Source organism: Cucurbita pepo, chromosome LG02 (genome assembly GCF_002806865.2).
Source record: "Cucurbita pepo subsp. pepo cultivar mu-cu-16 chromosome LG02, ASM280686v2, whole genome shotgun sequence".
Classification (NCBI taxonomy): Eukaryota; Viridiplantae; Streptophyta; class Magnoliopsida; order Cucurbitales; family Cucurbitaceae; genus Cucurbita; species Cucurbita pepo.
Window position 1 is genome coordinate 4,295,925 of NC_036639.1, and position 15,690 is coordinate 4,311,614.

Below are 15,690 nucleotides of genomic sequence, written 5' to 3' on the forward strand. Positions count from 1 at the left end.
GCTAATAGATATTTGTCTATTTTGACCTGTTATGTATCACCGTGATCAAAGGTGTCGGTCGTACCAAAACAAAATATATTGACAAAAGTAGGAACAATAAAAGAGAGCAGAACAGTGGAGTTTCTCTAACACAGCCTCAGCAGAGTGTGTCTAAAACATCCGGAAATTTAGATCAACAAACCTCCTGTGAACATATATAACTCAAACACACCAACTCATCTATGACCAACCAAACACATAATCAAGGACATAGACCAGCACAAGAGACAGGGGGTAGAGAAGGAGAGCCACCAGGGCTGTCCACAGCGGGAACGCGGTTCGGAAGCTCCCGAGCAGTCCCATGATCATCGTAACGACCAGAATAACCAATACTTCAGAAGAAAAGTTCCAAACCAATCCTCTCAGATAAACAAGAGCCAAGAACACAGATAGACAAAGCACATTGTTCATTGTCACTGCTCCATATAACTGCACCAAGGAAGCTTAGATATCAATCATTCTTCCCCCACACAGCACACTTCAATATTAAGTATATAAGAAAGAACAAACCTCAGAAAATGTTAAGGAGGCGGTTTTTCGCTTGTCACGGCTTGCGAAGATTATGGCAGAGACTGCTTCACTGGAGTTGGTTGCTAAAGGCAAAGCGATAAACGAAATGAAGAACGCAGGGATACTCGTTGCATTGGAGAAGTTATGTACAACGTCGACCAAAGGATCGGCAAAGGCAGCAGCAATGGCTGTTCCAAGCAACAAGAAGAGTATGGCTCTGATCAACACTCCCTTGCTCTCCTCGACACCCTCTACAACCTCGTCGCTCTGTTCCCCGACATCCAGCAAATCATGCTCCCTCTTTGTTTCCTATATATACATCATCTCATGCTTCAGAAATGCGACGGTAAGAATCAAGAGGAAAATTACAGCGACCGCCGACCAGGTTAAACTTACTTGATGAAAGTTATGCAGGTATTTCATTGTGTGAGGACCATCATCAGCTCTGCCAGTTCTTGCTCCTTGTACATGAGCTAGCCATCTAATGATCCCATTGGCAAACTCGGTAGCATCGACATGGGAATCACGAGAAGTATCGAAGTCGCTCAGTATTTTGTTAACAGCATCATCATGATCTAAGTCGATCGCCTCGAACTGAATGCCAACGATTAACGCTCTCAGTTCAGAAGCTGAAAGAAGTCCATTCTTATTCGCGTCGATTCTTGAAAATAGCCTGTCATAGAATGTTCATTGAGCAGCAATCAGAATCTGATGAAATCAGTAAATGAAAGATCGAACTTTTTGTGTCCACGAACTAACTTGTCTATTATTTCTTTATCTGGTTCCCCACTTTCTGTCAGGAGTCTTCCAAGTGCTTGCTGTTTTAAATGTCTTAAGAGCCCGAATATAACATGCTTGTGCTTCACAAAGGCAAGTTTCCTTCTTTGAATCCATGGCTGGAAAACCTGCACAAATTTTTTCAACTTATGAAGTGGATATCAAGTTTCTTAGCATGTCAGTACACGTAAAGGTCTCGACCCTTCCGTTGCAGCTAAATGATTCGACTCGAGAAGACTAGAATAGCCGTCGATGTTTCTTGCTCACCGAATTCAGGACGTTTGAAGGGAAGGTAAGCTCATTTGAGTTAGAATTACGGTTGTAAAGACCTCTACTATGGACAATGAGTTAAAGTCAGAAGACGAAGAGAGAGTCTATTTGCTTTTTCACCTATTTACCTCGCGAAAACTATTACTCCTCATTAACCTCTCCAACTCGGCTTCTCTTACCTCCTTCATGTATCAGCTCTTGTTCTACTCTCCACATACGGACAAATAGTTCCCAAAGACGAAAATAAATTGTCGAGTGAACCGTAAAAAGACGATAAGAAGTAGAGAACGCACCTGGTAAAGGCAATATATAATGAACATTGAAACAGAGATAATGAGAGCAATCAACACAGCCAAGTGCCTTCCTGAAGTTGAATTGAGCAATTGTGGGAGTTGAACTACTAAAAATGGAACAACAGATATAACCATAATCCTGGCAGCATAGCTGGTCCATATATCAGTGCTCACTCCAGATTCTGCCAAAGAACAAATTACAATGTAAAAAACATGTCCTTATCTTTGTAGATCTTGATATCCTTGTTTGAACAACATAAAAAACACAAACCAAATGTAACACAGCCAAGTAATTGTCCCGTGAAAATAGTCGTAGCGCGCACACGAGGCATACAGGAACACAAACAGACACCTTGGAGTTTCTTCGGGTATATTAATGAAAGCATATGACAAAGGTATATTGTATGAAAGCAAAATGACATACCAGTCAAGCTAAATCCTTTTGTATCCTGTAAATCTATGGCAACTGAATCCTGAAGGTCACACTTCCCGACAATCACACATGTGCCCCAGATGAGTGTGAGAAGCATGACAGTTGAACCAGCTAAGAGGCCCATTCCCACGGAAACCTGGCTTTGTGCCACTTCAGCACTTCCTGCAAGACCAGAAACTATAGAAAAAAAAAAAGAAGATTAGAGGGTTATCGGAAATAATGCATAGATGGTGATATTAGACTTGTAACCGCTAGCAGATATTGTACTCGGACTTCTTCTCAAAGTTTTTAAAACGCGTCTGTTGGGAGAGGTTTACACACCCTCCTAAGGAATGTTTTGTGCACCTCTCCAACCAATGTGGGATCTCATAATCCACCCTCTTGGGAGTCCAACGTCCCCGCTGGCACACCGTCCGGTGTTTGACTCTGATGCCATTTGTAACAGCCCAAGCCCACCGCAGATATTGTCCTCTTTGGTCTTTCTCTTCCAGGCTTCCTCTCAAGGTTTCTAAAACGTGTCCAACCACACACTCATAAGGAATGTTTCGTGTCCCTCTCCAACCGATTCGATGTGGAATCTCACCAGACTAATCCATGTTGAAAACATGAGTGGCAAGAATGAAGTTTTGGAAAAAATCGAGCCCAGTGTGGAATCTAAGGGCTGCGCTTATGAAAAGATCCCGGTTCAAGAAAAAGAGATGAAAATCATTCAGGTTCTTGATGTTGAGGTCTGATAAACGAGGTTTAAATCAAATCAGCAAAAGTTGAAGTACGATAAAGTTGATATCAACAACAAATTGCTACAAGAGTGAGCATTAGCAAAAGCAGAGAGATCCGCGAGCCAAGCAAATTCAAACCCAACAAAGTAGAAGTATAGCAGCAAATGAAACTTTAAACAAACACTTTATCGGGTCAATAACCGAAACCTTTGAAAAAGTAGCCAAGATAAACAAAAGATAACTCCCTGATTTCTTTTCGGGTCAATTTCTGCGATCAAACAGTTCGTATGAAGATGAACAAATGGAAAAGCAAAGTAAAATGCAGATCTATCATTCATTTTCCACAAATCCCAGTGATCTAACATACTAGAAATCATGTTTCAAAAACCCATCAAAGTGAAAAAGTAAGCAACAAGTACCGAGAATCAGCATAGCATCAGGAAGAGCACCGAGCGCAGGAAGAAACAATCCCCCAACAATTCCAGGTCCCAAGATCTCCAACAAGAGCTCGCTTCCAGTGGACAAATACTTAGCAGCCAAGAACATCAAATACCCATAAACGATAATCAAGAACAGATTCCCCAAAACAGAGGTGGTACATGGAAGAAACCCATAAGACTCCTCACAAGATTCCTCCGGCGCAGAGACAGATTCCAACGAATTAAGCCGCAAATAAGGGGTTTCCTGCAATTCATTGACGCCATCGGAGACCAGATCAGAGGAAGAAGAAATGGAAGCAAATCGACTGCTGTGGGATTGACCACAGAAGAGGAAGAAAATGAGGAGGAAGATGAGATACAGAGGAGGTCTGGACATGGCTATGGGAGCAAAATCAGGAGGTGCAGCGAGAGAGATGAAGTGGGTTTGAAGAACAGAGCTGTGGGTTTAGCTTAAAAGAAGGATCGATTGGATTGTGACAGAGATTTTGAGACTGAACCTGTGGGGCTTACAGTGCTTCCATGTGAGGAGGACGATCTTCACCGCGAGGAAGACGAAATAATTTAATTTAATTATTAAAAGTTGAAAATTCTAAATGATTTTGTTTTTTGCATAATCAAATCATTTCATTTATTTTTAATTATTCTTTCGAAAAAGGAAATTGTCCATATAATAATAATTTAGAATAAAGTTTTTTTTTTTAATAATATAAAATTGAGGATTATGAATTAAAGAATTCCATTAATAATTTTTTTAAAAAAATTAATTTTATATTAATAACATTACAAATTTTCAATTTTACACTCAATCTTTAAAAATTTATATAATAGTAAGACTATATATATATATATATATATATTCTTTTCAATATTTATATAAAATATATTTTTTTTGCAACGTGAGCACGTGTAATAGTAAGATAGAGAATTTAACTAATTTCGGGTAAGGTAGTTATGAGCAAAAATAAAAGATTCACGGGCTGAATTGAGCTTATATGACAAGACCTAAACAAAGAGGTGGTTTGGACTTTCGTGATATAAGAGTGTTCAACGGCATACAGAGCATGAAAATAATATTGGTTTAATAGGTTCATGTGCACGTAGCACGTGGAAGTATCTCTTATGATTTATTATTTAAAGGTTTTTGGGATCTCAACCAAAAGTTTAATGAATTTTAAAAATTAATGATTTTCAAATTTAAGAAATATATGTGTTGGATGAAAAGTCTCACATTGACTAACTTAAGGAATGATAATGCGTTTATAATTAAATAATATTATCTCCATTGATATGAGACGTTTTGGGAAGCCCAAAGCAAAGTCATGAGAGTTTACATTCGAAGTGGACAATATCATATCATTTGTGGAGAGTCGTATTCATCTAACTTGGAGAGGCGGTGTGCCAGTAAGGACGATGGGCCCCAAAGGGGGTGGATTTGGGGGGTGGTCCCACATCGATTGGAGGAAGGAAAGAACGTCAGCGAGAACGCTAGGCCCCGAAGGGGGTGGTTGGGGAGGAAAACAAACTACCATTTATAAGGGTGTGGAAACCTTCCCCTAGTAGACGCGTTTTAAAGCCTAGAGAAAAGCCGGTAAAGGAAAACCCAAATAGCAGCGGATCTAGGCGGTTATAAAAATTTGTAATTTAATTTTTAAAAATTAAAAGGAAGGGAAGGGAGACAATATTTGCAGAGTGAAGGTGACAGCACGTGGCTCAATTTCATTGGCAATTATATTATATTGTCTTATTATTATTTTTTAGATAATGCCATAGCCATCTACTTCACTCTTTGAATCTTACAATAAAATAAAATATTCGGTTCTTTGAAAAATATCTTACATTGATTTATAAATAAAAATAAAAAGTTTTATCTTTCAACAAAATATTGAGTATAATTGATATAATTATAAAATTAACGTATCTTTATGTTGTAAATATTTTAACTTTAGTTTATAATTTAACCCCGATATACTTTTTAATATTTATTTATGGTGTGGTCCAATCATTATAATTCTTTTTTGTTTTTTTTTTTTTTAATTTTTAAAATTTGAAATGATTGAACTTATTGAATTCATTCGAGACTTAATAATTAAATAATACAAAAAAGGTCTAAATCAAAGTTGAAATAAGGAGCTAACATTATGAAATTGATTTTTACATTTATCCATATATTTAAATAGGACAAAGGCACTCATGCCACGTGGGATGATGTATTTAAACCTGTCCACCTGGCTTTTGTTTTTATATATATATATATATATATATATATAATCAAAGTGGAGTTTTTGTTTTGTTGACATGGAAAATAAATTGCGTATAGAGAAATATATATGTTTATTTATTTATACTAATAGGTGGACACGTCGGACGCTAAATGCCAGGTGGATGTCGGCAAGAGACGCAGAACAATCCGGAAATGATCGGACACGTGGACGGCGTTGGAGAGAGATAAGGATAAGATATGAATGTCAAAGATTTATCCAAAAATATATCTGATTTTTCAACGCACGATTTTGGCGTTTTTACACAAAAAAAGATGCGTCTAATGATTAAAATAAACCTTAATTTAAACTATTAATAAAATTCTTTTTTCTTTTTAATTCCTTTTCTTTCCTTCACCATCTAAGTCGAACGGCAAAAACGACATCGTTAGTCAAAGATCAATAGTTGGTGAATGACAACAACATCGTTAGACGAACGGCAAAAACGACTGAACAATGTTCAATATAATAAAATTTAGACACAGACGACTGAATGAACACTAGTCAATTCAAACCATTAATAATTAATCGTAGAAAATGTAAATGTAAACTTTTTATACTTTAAAAACGGTTTATAAAATTTTGATTTGGCGTTGAGAAGTACGAGGAACTTACATACTAATTACCAACTTTGAAAAAATGTTTAATAGATGTTTTACCAGTTGAATTATTCGATAATTTATCACTTATTAATTATTGTAATGAAAAATAATTAAAAAAATACATGTATTTTTTAAAAATAATTTAGCTTTAAAAATTGAGTTATTCAATTTTTTTTTTTTTTTTTTTTTTTTTTTTTTATCATTTACTACTCTCAAAAATATTTTAAATTTTTAAAAAAGTTTTAAAAAATGGTTAATTTTAAAGGAAACTTCAGTATATTATATATATATATATTTAAATATTTAAATATACTCTTACTAATATTAATTTTAAGAGTAGTATTAACCAATTTAACTTTTATAAAATAAAGTATTTACGACGTAAATTCTCTATTTTATATCTTATAAATTTTTATTTTTATTTTAAGGATTATTTTTTATTTTTTTATAAAAATAAATTATTAACATTATTTTTGAATTTTTTAAAAAAATTAAGAGAATTATGGATACGTTTTAGATATCTTTACGATAAAATTAAAAGGTTGAAGATTATATTTTTATTATTAATTTAGTAAAAATAAAAAAAAAAAAGAAAAAAAAAGAAAAAAACTTATGGATATGAAATAACTTAAAATTTTCACATTGCTTTGGAAGATGGTATTTGGTCCATGGGGAGGGTTGGCGAATTAAGTACTAAGCTTCGCAAGGATGGAGGGAAATTCCGGAGAGATTTTGCCCCAATTTTCTGGGAATCCAAGCAAGAACCCAGGAAAATTCCTGTGCATATTCAAGAAATTCAGAAGACGGTGGGCTTGAAAGCGATCCATAACAGACGCGGTATTCATTTGTGGTCGCTTCTGCAGGTTTGAATACTGCACAATGAATATACGAACACATCCCTCTCAAATTCCCCAGAAATAGTCTTCTGCTAATTAATTTTTTATTCTCTTGCACATTTCAACTTTGAATCTTCCATTCATTTCCTTCCCCCCAACATCTATCTTATGGATGGAATCGGAAATTGGGGGTTTCAAAAAGTGATTATGGATGATAAAGAACATCTGGGACTAGGATTTAAACCTAATTTCTTCCACATTTTACCAATTTGTTCATGTTCATTGAGTTGTTTGAGGATGTTGGAATGACATGATTTGTATAAATAGCAATGGATGTCTACTGATATATGTTTACATTCGTAAAGAATTTGGAAATTTCTCTCCGTTGTCCGTATTATGAATTTCAGTCTGAGCACTTGTAAATAGAATGTCAAATTTTGTTAGATAATCAATGTGTGGCCATGGTTGTTGGGATTTAGAGTTGGGGCGAGTTCTTTGGTTATTATACACAGAGTCATAACTCTAAGAAAGCAAATGGTTCGTGTTAATTTCCACGCACATGAAATCTGTAAATTTCGTAGTGATTTGGACTATTTGACTCAAAAGTAGAGCAAGAAAAGGAATGGCATACCGTAGTCTACAAGTAAATTGTAAAGAAAATGAGTTCCTTGGGGGCAAATATAATGGAGAGGCTAAGCCTTTGGCTTTTACCTCTTCTGGAAAATGGGAAAGTTTCCCTTTCTGTTTTCTTTCTTGTTGTTTTCTCTAATAGTTTCTGGAAAGCATGGAACTCAAAGAAATGTGGGCTCAAAAATGATTGGTGGTGGAAAGGGCAGAATAGGGGCCATTGTAGACTGTAGTTCTAGGATTGGTAAAGAACAGAGTTTAGCCATGCGGATGGCTGTAGAGAGTTTTAACTCCAACGATCAAAATTTCAGTCTTGTCATCAGAGACTCCGAAAGTGATCCCTATCAGGCAGCTCTTGCAGGTAAGAGTTTGAGCTGTTTTGAAGTACAAAAACACCTGTTTTGTTCATTAAGTTCTAGATTAAACCAGCTTCTTTTTATGCATCTAACAGTGTTTGTCATAAACACAATATAAATAAACTATTGAATTTGCAGCTGAAGATCTGATCAGTAGGCAACGAGTACAGGTTCTTATAGGGCCACAAACCTGGGAAGCAGTTTTTGTAGTTGCCAAGGTTGGAAATAAGAATCAGATACCGATACTGGCGTTGGCTAATGACATGCCAAAGTGGGCAACTGAGAGGTTGGATTTTTTGATCCAAGCTTCTCCATCCCAGTTGAATCAAATGAAAGCCATAGCTTCTATTATTGGTTCGTGGGATTGGCATCTGGTTAATGTTATATATGAAGAAGGAGATTTCTCGACCGTGGACATATTTCCTTACCTTGAGCATGCTCTCAAAGATGTAGGAGCTGAAATAAGTGAATTTGTTGGTCTCCCCCATTTTGATTCTAATTTATTATCCACTGAACTCGAGAGGCTAAGACAAGGGCCAAGTAGAGTTTTTGTAGTTCATATGTCTTTCAAGTTGGCATTGCATCTACTTCAGACTGCAAAAGACATGGAAATGATGGGAAATGGTTATGTTTGGATCTCTACTGATTCTTTCACAAGCCTTGCACATTCTTTGAATGCTTCTACCAGTTCTTCACTGCAAGGAGTTATTGGAGTCAAGAGTTATTTCCCGGAAATCAACCCTCTATTTCTTAACTTTTATATTCAGTTCTGTAGAAGGTTTAGATTAGAGCATTCTGATGAGTACAACCACGAGCCTAGTATTTTTGCGGTACAGGCTTATGAGGCCACAAGAACAGCAGCTATGGCAATGAGTGAAACCCGAGAAACAGGTCATCACTTGTTGGAATCAATCGAGCTCACTGATTTTCAAGGATTGGGTGGAAAGGTTCAATTTAAGGACAGAAAATTAGCCCCAGCCGATACTTTTCAGATCGTCAATATCGTGGGGAGAAGTTATAGGGACTTAGGCTTCTGGTCTGACGAATTAGGCTTCTCACGAGCATTGGGGGGAAATTCGTCTGCTAACTTGTCAATGAAGGATCTTGGCCAAGTGTTTTGGCCAGGTGGATCTACAGATACTCCAAGGGGATGGGCTGTACCGACAGATGCCAATGAGTTGAGAATTGGTGTGCCAACTAGTCCCATGTTCAAGCAGTATGTAAATGTGGAAGGAGATCAGACAGGAAACAATTTATCCTTCAATGGACTTGCAATCGATTTGTTTAAAGCAACCTTAGACCATCTGCACTTCCCTCTGCCGCACAAGTTCTTCGCTTACAATGGAACGTATGATGATTTAGTGAAGAAAATCTATTTGAAGGTAAGAACGAAATTTCACATATTCTTAATATAAGAGTTTCCTTTCGAATCAGTCATAAGCATATACTGAAATCTCGTATGATCAAAACTTTTGTCTGAAGATACATCTGTTTAAGTTGAGTAACAAAGCTAACACTGATATCTCATGGAAAGATCCAACATTTTTTTTTTTTTTTTTGTTCTGCCTGTCTATTAAGGAATTTGATGCAGCAGTAGGTGACATAGCAATAGTATCAACGCGTTACGAACATGCAGAATTTACACATCCTTACACTGAAGCAGGACTTGTGATGATTGTTCCCACCACAAAAAATAGAAGTAATAGAGCATTGTTTTTCACAAAGCCCTTTACGGTGACCTTGTGGATTATAATTGCTGTGGTAAACGTGTATAATGGCTTTGTTGTTTGGTTCATAGAACGAAATCATGGTCCTGAACCTGAAGGTTCGATGTTTAATCATGCTGGAACCATACTCTGCTCTTCCTTCACCACTCTCTTCTCCTTGCATGGTAACTAAAACAGTTCATTAATTATGGTTTTGCCATCTTTGCAATTGGAAGGAGGGGAAATTCACCATTGATATTGGCTTATTTGCTTGGTTAAAGGTAACAGGCTGCACAGTAACTTGTCGAGGATGACCATGATGGTTTGGTTATTTGTAGCACTCGTGATAACTCAGATATACACCGCCAATCTTACTAGCATGCTCACTATTCAAAAGCTCGAACCGACTATATCGGATATTGAAACTCTCCATAGAATGAATGCATTTGTGGGATACGGCAGAGGATCCTTTGTCAAAGGATATTTGGAGCAAGTTCTACACTTTCCTACTGAAACCATAAAAAACTACTCTACCCCAGAGGGTTTAGCTGACGCTCTCAGAAATCAAGAGATAGCAGCTACTTTTCTTGAAGTTCCCTTTGCAAAACTATTCCTTGCAAGATATTGCCAGGAGTTCAAGATTGCTGGGCCTACCTACAAAGTTGGAGGATTTGGATTTGTAAGATCATCTTGTTGCATTTAAAACTCTTCATTCTAAATATGTTTTCATCCCTGCTTCTTGATGTCCTGCAGGCGTTTCCGAGAGGCTCTCTGTTGTTACCATATATCGATGAAGCATTGCTTAAAGTATCTGAAACTGGGAAGTATAGAGAGCTGGAGGACAGCATGATTGCTAATGTGAAATGTGAGGAAGGGGAAGGGAAAGATAGAATTACAAGCCTCAGTCCCAATAGCTTCTTTTTTCTGTTTTTGTTGAGTGCAGGAGTATCAACAATAGCACTCGCCTTGTACTCCTTCAATGCTCGTAACTCGAATCTTCAGCGAAACACTGTTTGGAGATTAATGGTAGCTGTAGTGAGACACTGGGGAAGCAACAGAACTCGATTTTTGCGACCGAGAAGGGACGAGCCTCGAACCATCTTAAATAACATGGGAATTCAAGTCTAGAGAACTGTATTTAGCTTCCATGTAACTCGAAGTGTTGGTAGTTCTAGAGCTCCCCCATCTTTGTAATGGAGATTAGAAGAAGATTGAACTCCATCACACAGATGAGGGAGCTCCAGTAAAAATGAAGTGTTTGATCCAAATAATATGTGGTTTCTCCTGAATTGAATGTTTCCTCAAAGTTTTAAAATGCGTTTATGAAGGAGAGGTTTTCACACCTTTATAATGAATGTTTTGTTTTCTTCCCGAATTAATGTGGGATTCCACAAAGTGCTGGTGAGGACCTTAGGCTCCCAAGGAAATTGGATTGTGAGATCTTACCTGGTTGGAAAGATAAACAAGGAAAGCTTAAAAGGGAAAACACAAAAATGGCAGAGGTTGGAAAGATAAACAAGGAAAGCTTGAAAGGGAAAACACAAAAATGGCAATATCTGCTAGCGGTCGGTTTGGTGTGTGTAGGTCTGTTACACACAGGCATTTCTTAAATTAAGTCCAAATTATATATAGTTTACTACCGAATAAATATATTTATTATATCTCACGTATTTAATATTCACACCTACAAAATAATATTTAATAATCCTCTTTTTGCCACCTCTTCTCAACCAAACTTGTCACGTCACATAGTAATGATCAACTTTATTAAGATCTCGCGATATATGGTTATATTTCGATTGATTTTGATTATAATAAAATAAATACGGCTTATATTTAATATATTAATATTTTTTTTTAAGAATAAAAAAATGGGAAGAAAAGCTTTTAATTAATCCAATTAATAAATCCACCCTTAAAAAAAACCCAATAATCTTTGAAAAAAGAAAAAGAAAAAGAAATTGTTTTTGTTTTCATCAGCACCCTCCTAAACCAGTCTCACCCACGTGTCAACACGTTGACCGTTGATTATCAAACTGTCAAGTGGACCCCACCGCAAAACATCCAAGTGAGAATTGGAAGCAAATCACGTGAACGAAGTCCATTTTGTTAAATTCAACTGACAGCCAGCTCCGTTTCCGTCTCAGCCATTCGCGGCGGAGCTTCTTTCCCTGAAGACGGTGGCGCCGCCCCATTCTGATTATGATTGCTTCCCATTTTCTTCAAACTTTGTTGATGATAAACTTGCCTTAATCTCTCTATTTCCTTCCTTAATGCCTCTTGATGAGCTTAAAAAATAAACCCAATTAACCATTAATTAATTAATTATCATTTTTTCTCTAATTAAATTACCAAAAATAATAATAAATTACCATCTTTAAAAATCTTATCTTGAGCCAAAGCTGCAATTCTCTGCTTAAGAGCACTATTATCGACATTAAGAATCAATCTTTGATGATCCAAAAATGCTACTCTCGGGGACAACGCTGAAACTTCCGTCTATATTCACAATAACAAAAATTAAAATAAATTTTAAGAAAAAGAAAATTAAAGAGAAGAATTTAAATAATTCATACCTGTAATGTCGTTACACTTCTCTCGAGCTCAGAAATGTATTGTAATTTCCTGACCCTCGACCTTTGTGCTGATTGTCGATTTGCTAAAATTCTGACACCGAACAAAAACCCACCCACCGATCGTTAATATGGTTTGATTCTATTATTATGTTGTTAATTAGGTTAATTATGATGTGGGGTCGTTCATGCACGGATTATATCATAAAGTTGAGATCTTTTGTAGCTATATTAGTTCATGTGTTATGGGTATTTGTGGTTGATTCATACAAAATTAAAATTAAATAAAAAAAAGAAAATAGTTTGAGAATTTGTTAAAAAAAATTGGAAATTCAATATTTTTTTTGTTTCTTTTGAATTGGTTGATTGATTTTGAGATGCGTTGATGTGATTAATTACCTCTTAACTCGTTTGGGATCAATGGTGTTATCGCCGGCGGCGGAAGACGGCGGCGGAGGTTCAGATTGCTGCTGTAATTGGCGAGAGGAGCATTCGACCTCACCCGGTTCATTCTTCAATTGATGCGGCGGCGGAGGTTCCGACGGCACTGTCGTCCTCTTTTCATCGTTATTACTATTCTGGTCGGAGGAGGATGAAGGGTTCGACGACGCCGGCACCGCCACGGAAATGTCATCGGAAAACATTGACATAAGTTGGTCGTCGTCAAGCCGGTCAAACGTCGGAGTAGCATGCAGCACGGTGACGGCGACAGTGGACGAGGAGGAGGAGGAGTTACGACATTCATTGGAAAATGGGGTTTCGAGAAAAGCAATGGAGTCGCTAATGGATCTCCGGTGAAGGCCACGGCGGGCAGTGGAGAAGTCGAGAAAGTCATCAACCCATGAAGGGTTATGGTGGGAAGCGGCGGAGGACGGCGGCGGCGGAGGGGAATGAGATAAATTATGCATTGAAGGAGGAGGAAAATGAGACCAATTTTGAGGGAAAGAGGGTATTTTTGGGGGCAATTGTGCCATAACGGAATTTTGGACACTCAAATAGGTGACGAGTACGGGTTTATAATGGTGTAATCAACCAAGCTTAACCAAACAGTATGGTTCGTAAGAATCGTCTTTGGATGATCACTAATTATGTTGATTACAAGTTGCAGTCTCTTAATAATTCACAGTCCCGTTTGTCACAATATTATTATCTGATTAAAAAATGTACAAAATTTTTTACTCTAAATGTTGGAAGATCGACGTATAACGTTGTGACAGTGTTCGTAAATAATTATCGAAATAATATTTTATTTTTTTATAAATTGAAATTTCACTTTCATATAATTCAAGAGCCCCAAAGTCATAGGAAGAGGGAAAGTGGGTCACATGGGGGGTGGGATTAGGGACAGCTAGCAACAGCTGTGGGGAGGGAGGGGTTGATGCAACTTAGGCCATTTTTATTTATTTATTTATTTATTTTATTTTGTTTAATATCAAAATTCTATAATAAATATAAAAATTAAAAAATATATATTTATATCGGAACCCACGTGCCAATGTGACCCATTGGCCTTCACATCCTTGTTGTCAGGAGAGAAAACAAAATATTTTTTTATAAGGGTATGAAAACTTCTTATAGTAGACGTATCTTAAAATCGTGAGGCTAATAACGATACGTAATGGACTAAAGCGGATAATTTCTGTTAGCGGTGGGTTTGAGCTGTTACACGTTAAAATTCTAATTTTTTTTAGATGAAGTGAACATAGTGTAACACTAATTGACATTCTAATTTTTGAGATAAAGTGAACATAGTTGAGCAGTAATTGACATGTACTCATTTCTTTAAAATCGAAGATTTTAATCTCAATCAATGTTGTATTACAAAAAGTATCATATTTTTATGATAATAGTATATATCTTCTTAGATTTGATACACGTAAATTGATTGAAGAGGAATACGAGGTTATTGCATTCGATTCTTAAAATAATATGAATTAATATTGAGTTGGTACCCAAAATTATTTGGTATCTCTCATTAATCATGGAACGCACACTACACTATTGCCTACATGGAGCTGGTCATTATCATTAGGGTATCCATTATGAATGGAACGTTTAGTTTTTATTTTTGGAGTTATTTCATGTCGGCTGAATTATGATTCATTTAAAAATGTTGATACTATTTGTATAACTCTCGTAGGAGTATAATAGTTTCTTCTCTTGTTGGAAGCCAACTCGGATGAAATAAGACCGTTTTTTTAATTGAAATTCGAAACGAAACTTAAAATAATGCGAAAATTATGACTAAAATGATGATGTCCTCTCCTTCTGCTCCCCCATGTGAACTGTCCTCCTTTGCTTTGTCCCCAACTCATACTCACATGGCTGTCTCTCTCTCTCTCTCTACCTTCTAAATATGATCATCGTGAAATTAATGGTTTTTTTTTTTTTTTTCTGATTCGAACTCGTTTGGTTGGTTTGAGTTGGATTGAATTGAATAAACGAAAATTTCTGGTTGAATTCTTGGTTGATTTTCGTAAAATTATTATAAGTTGATTCAAACCCGTTATTGTTTTTTTTTTATATATATTTACAATATAATTATTTAATGAAACTATTTTGATCGATAGTTTGGAAAATGACTAAGTTTAATCCAACACAAACACGTATTATTTTTTAATTTTTATATGTGATAATTATATGCATACTTTTTATGGTTAATAGGAAAAAAGAGAAAAAATATATATAAAAAAAAATTATAGAACTTTAAAATTTATTTTGAAAATATTTCAAAATTAAAAAAAAAAAAATCAATTATATTCTTAAAATATTTCAAAATGTCTGCTTTATTTAAAAAATACCTTTAGTAATACATTTTTAAAAAATATATATATATTTACTTATTAAATTTAGAAAATTATTTAGAAAAAGGTTTTAAAAGGGTTAGTTTTTATTAAGAGAATTAATATATTTATTTTATAAGATAATATTTGAATAAATATTTAAATATTCAAACTGGAAAGAGTTACTAATATTTGAATTATTATTTAGCAGACGGTGGATATAAATAAAGTTGAATGATTAGGGACCAAACATACATACATAATATATATTTAAATTTAAAGTCTTAGATACAAAGTTTAAGAAATATATTCCAAATTAATTAAAAAATAATGTGCTTGATTAAAATAAAAGTGTTAAAAATAATATTTATCCATAAACTAACATTTAATATCATTTAGTTTTTTTTTTTTTGTTTATTTGATCATTAAAATTTTAATATCTCGACGTATTTAAATTTTTTTAAAAAA

At 35.5% G+C, this 15,690-nt stretch overlaps 3 protein-coding genes across 5 annotated transcripts; 1 reads left to right on the forward strand and 2 right to left on the reverse strand.

The window, feature by feature from the left end:
* Window positions 1–58: 58 nt before the first annotated feature.
* LOC111788001 (sodium/calcium exchanger NCL-like) lies at window positions 59–4,055 on the reverse strand. The gene is made up of 7 exons (XM_023668131.1): window positions 3,461–4,055; window positions 2,314–2,499; window positions 1,890–2,071; window positions 1,309–1,454; window positions 946–1,222; window positions 550–858; window positions 59–468 (listed from the first exon to the last, which is right to left on the reverse strand). The coding sequence occupies exons 1-7, from the start codon at window positions 3,855–3,857 to the stop codon at window positions 220–222; spliced, it is 1,746 nt and encodes a 581-aa protein (XP_023523899.1). The 5' UTR covers window positions 3,858–4,055; the 3' UTR covers window positions 59–219.
* A 2,947-nt stretch (window positions 4,056–7,002) lies between these two features.
* Window positions 7,003–11,208, forward strand: LOC111788743 (glutamate receptor 2.8-like). 3 transcript variants are annotated; one of them, XM_023669216.1, is made up of 6 exons: window positions 7,003–8,165; window positions 8,299–9,542; window positions 9,739–9,859; window positions 9,959–10,051; window positions 10,148–10,545; window positions 10,620–11,208. In XM_023669216.1, the coding sequence occupies exons 1-6, from the start codon at window positions 7,901–7,903 to the stop codon at window positions 10,992–10,994; spliced, it is 2,496 nt and encodes an 831-aa protein (XP_023524984.1). In that variant the 5' UTR covers window positions 7,003–7,900; the 3' UTR covers window positions 10,995–11,208. The 3 variants fall into 3 exon arrangements, with proteins under 3 accessions (XP_023524984.1, XP_023524983.1, XP_023524985.1); XM_023669215.1 differs by having other exon boundaries at window positions 9,739–10,051; window positions 10,620–11,206; XM_023669217.1 differs by having other exon boundaries at window positions 7,003–7,204; window positions 9,739–10,051; window positions 10,620–11,206.
* A 548-nt stretch (window positions 11,209–11,756) lies between these two features.
* LOC111789139 (basic leucine zipper 61-like) lies at window positions 11,757–13,413 on the reverse strand. Its single transcript, XM_023669798.1, has 4 exons — window positions 12,839–13,413; window positions 12,443–12,533; window positions 12,239–12,365; window positions 11,757–12,154 (listed from the first exon to the last, which is right to left on the reverse strand). The coding sequence occupies exons 1-4, from the start codon at window positions 13,411–13,413 to the stop codon at window positions 11,982–11,984; spliced, it is 966 nt and encodes a 321-aa protein (XP_023525566.1). The 3' UTR covers window positions 11,757–11,981.
* Between the last annotated feature and the right edge of the window lie 2,277 nt (window positions 13,414–15,690).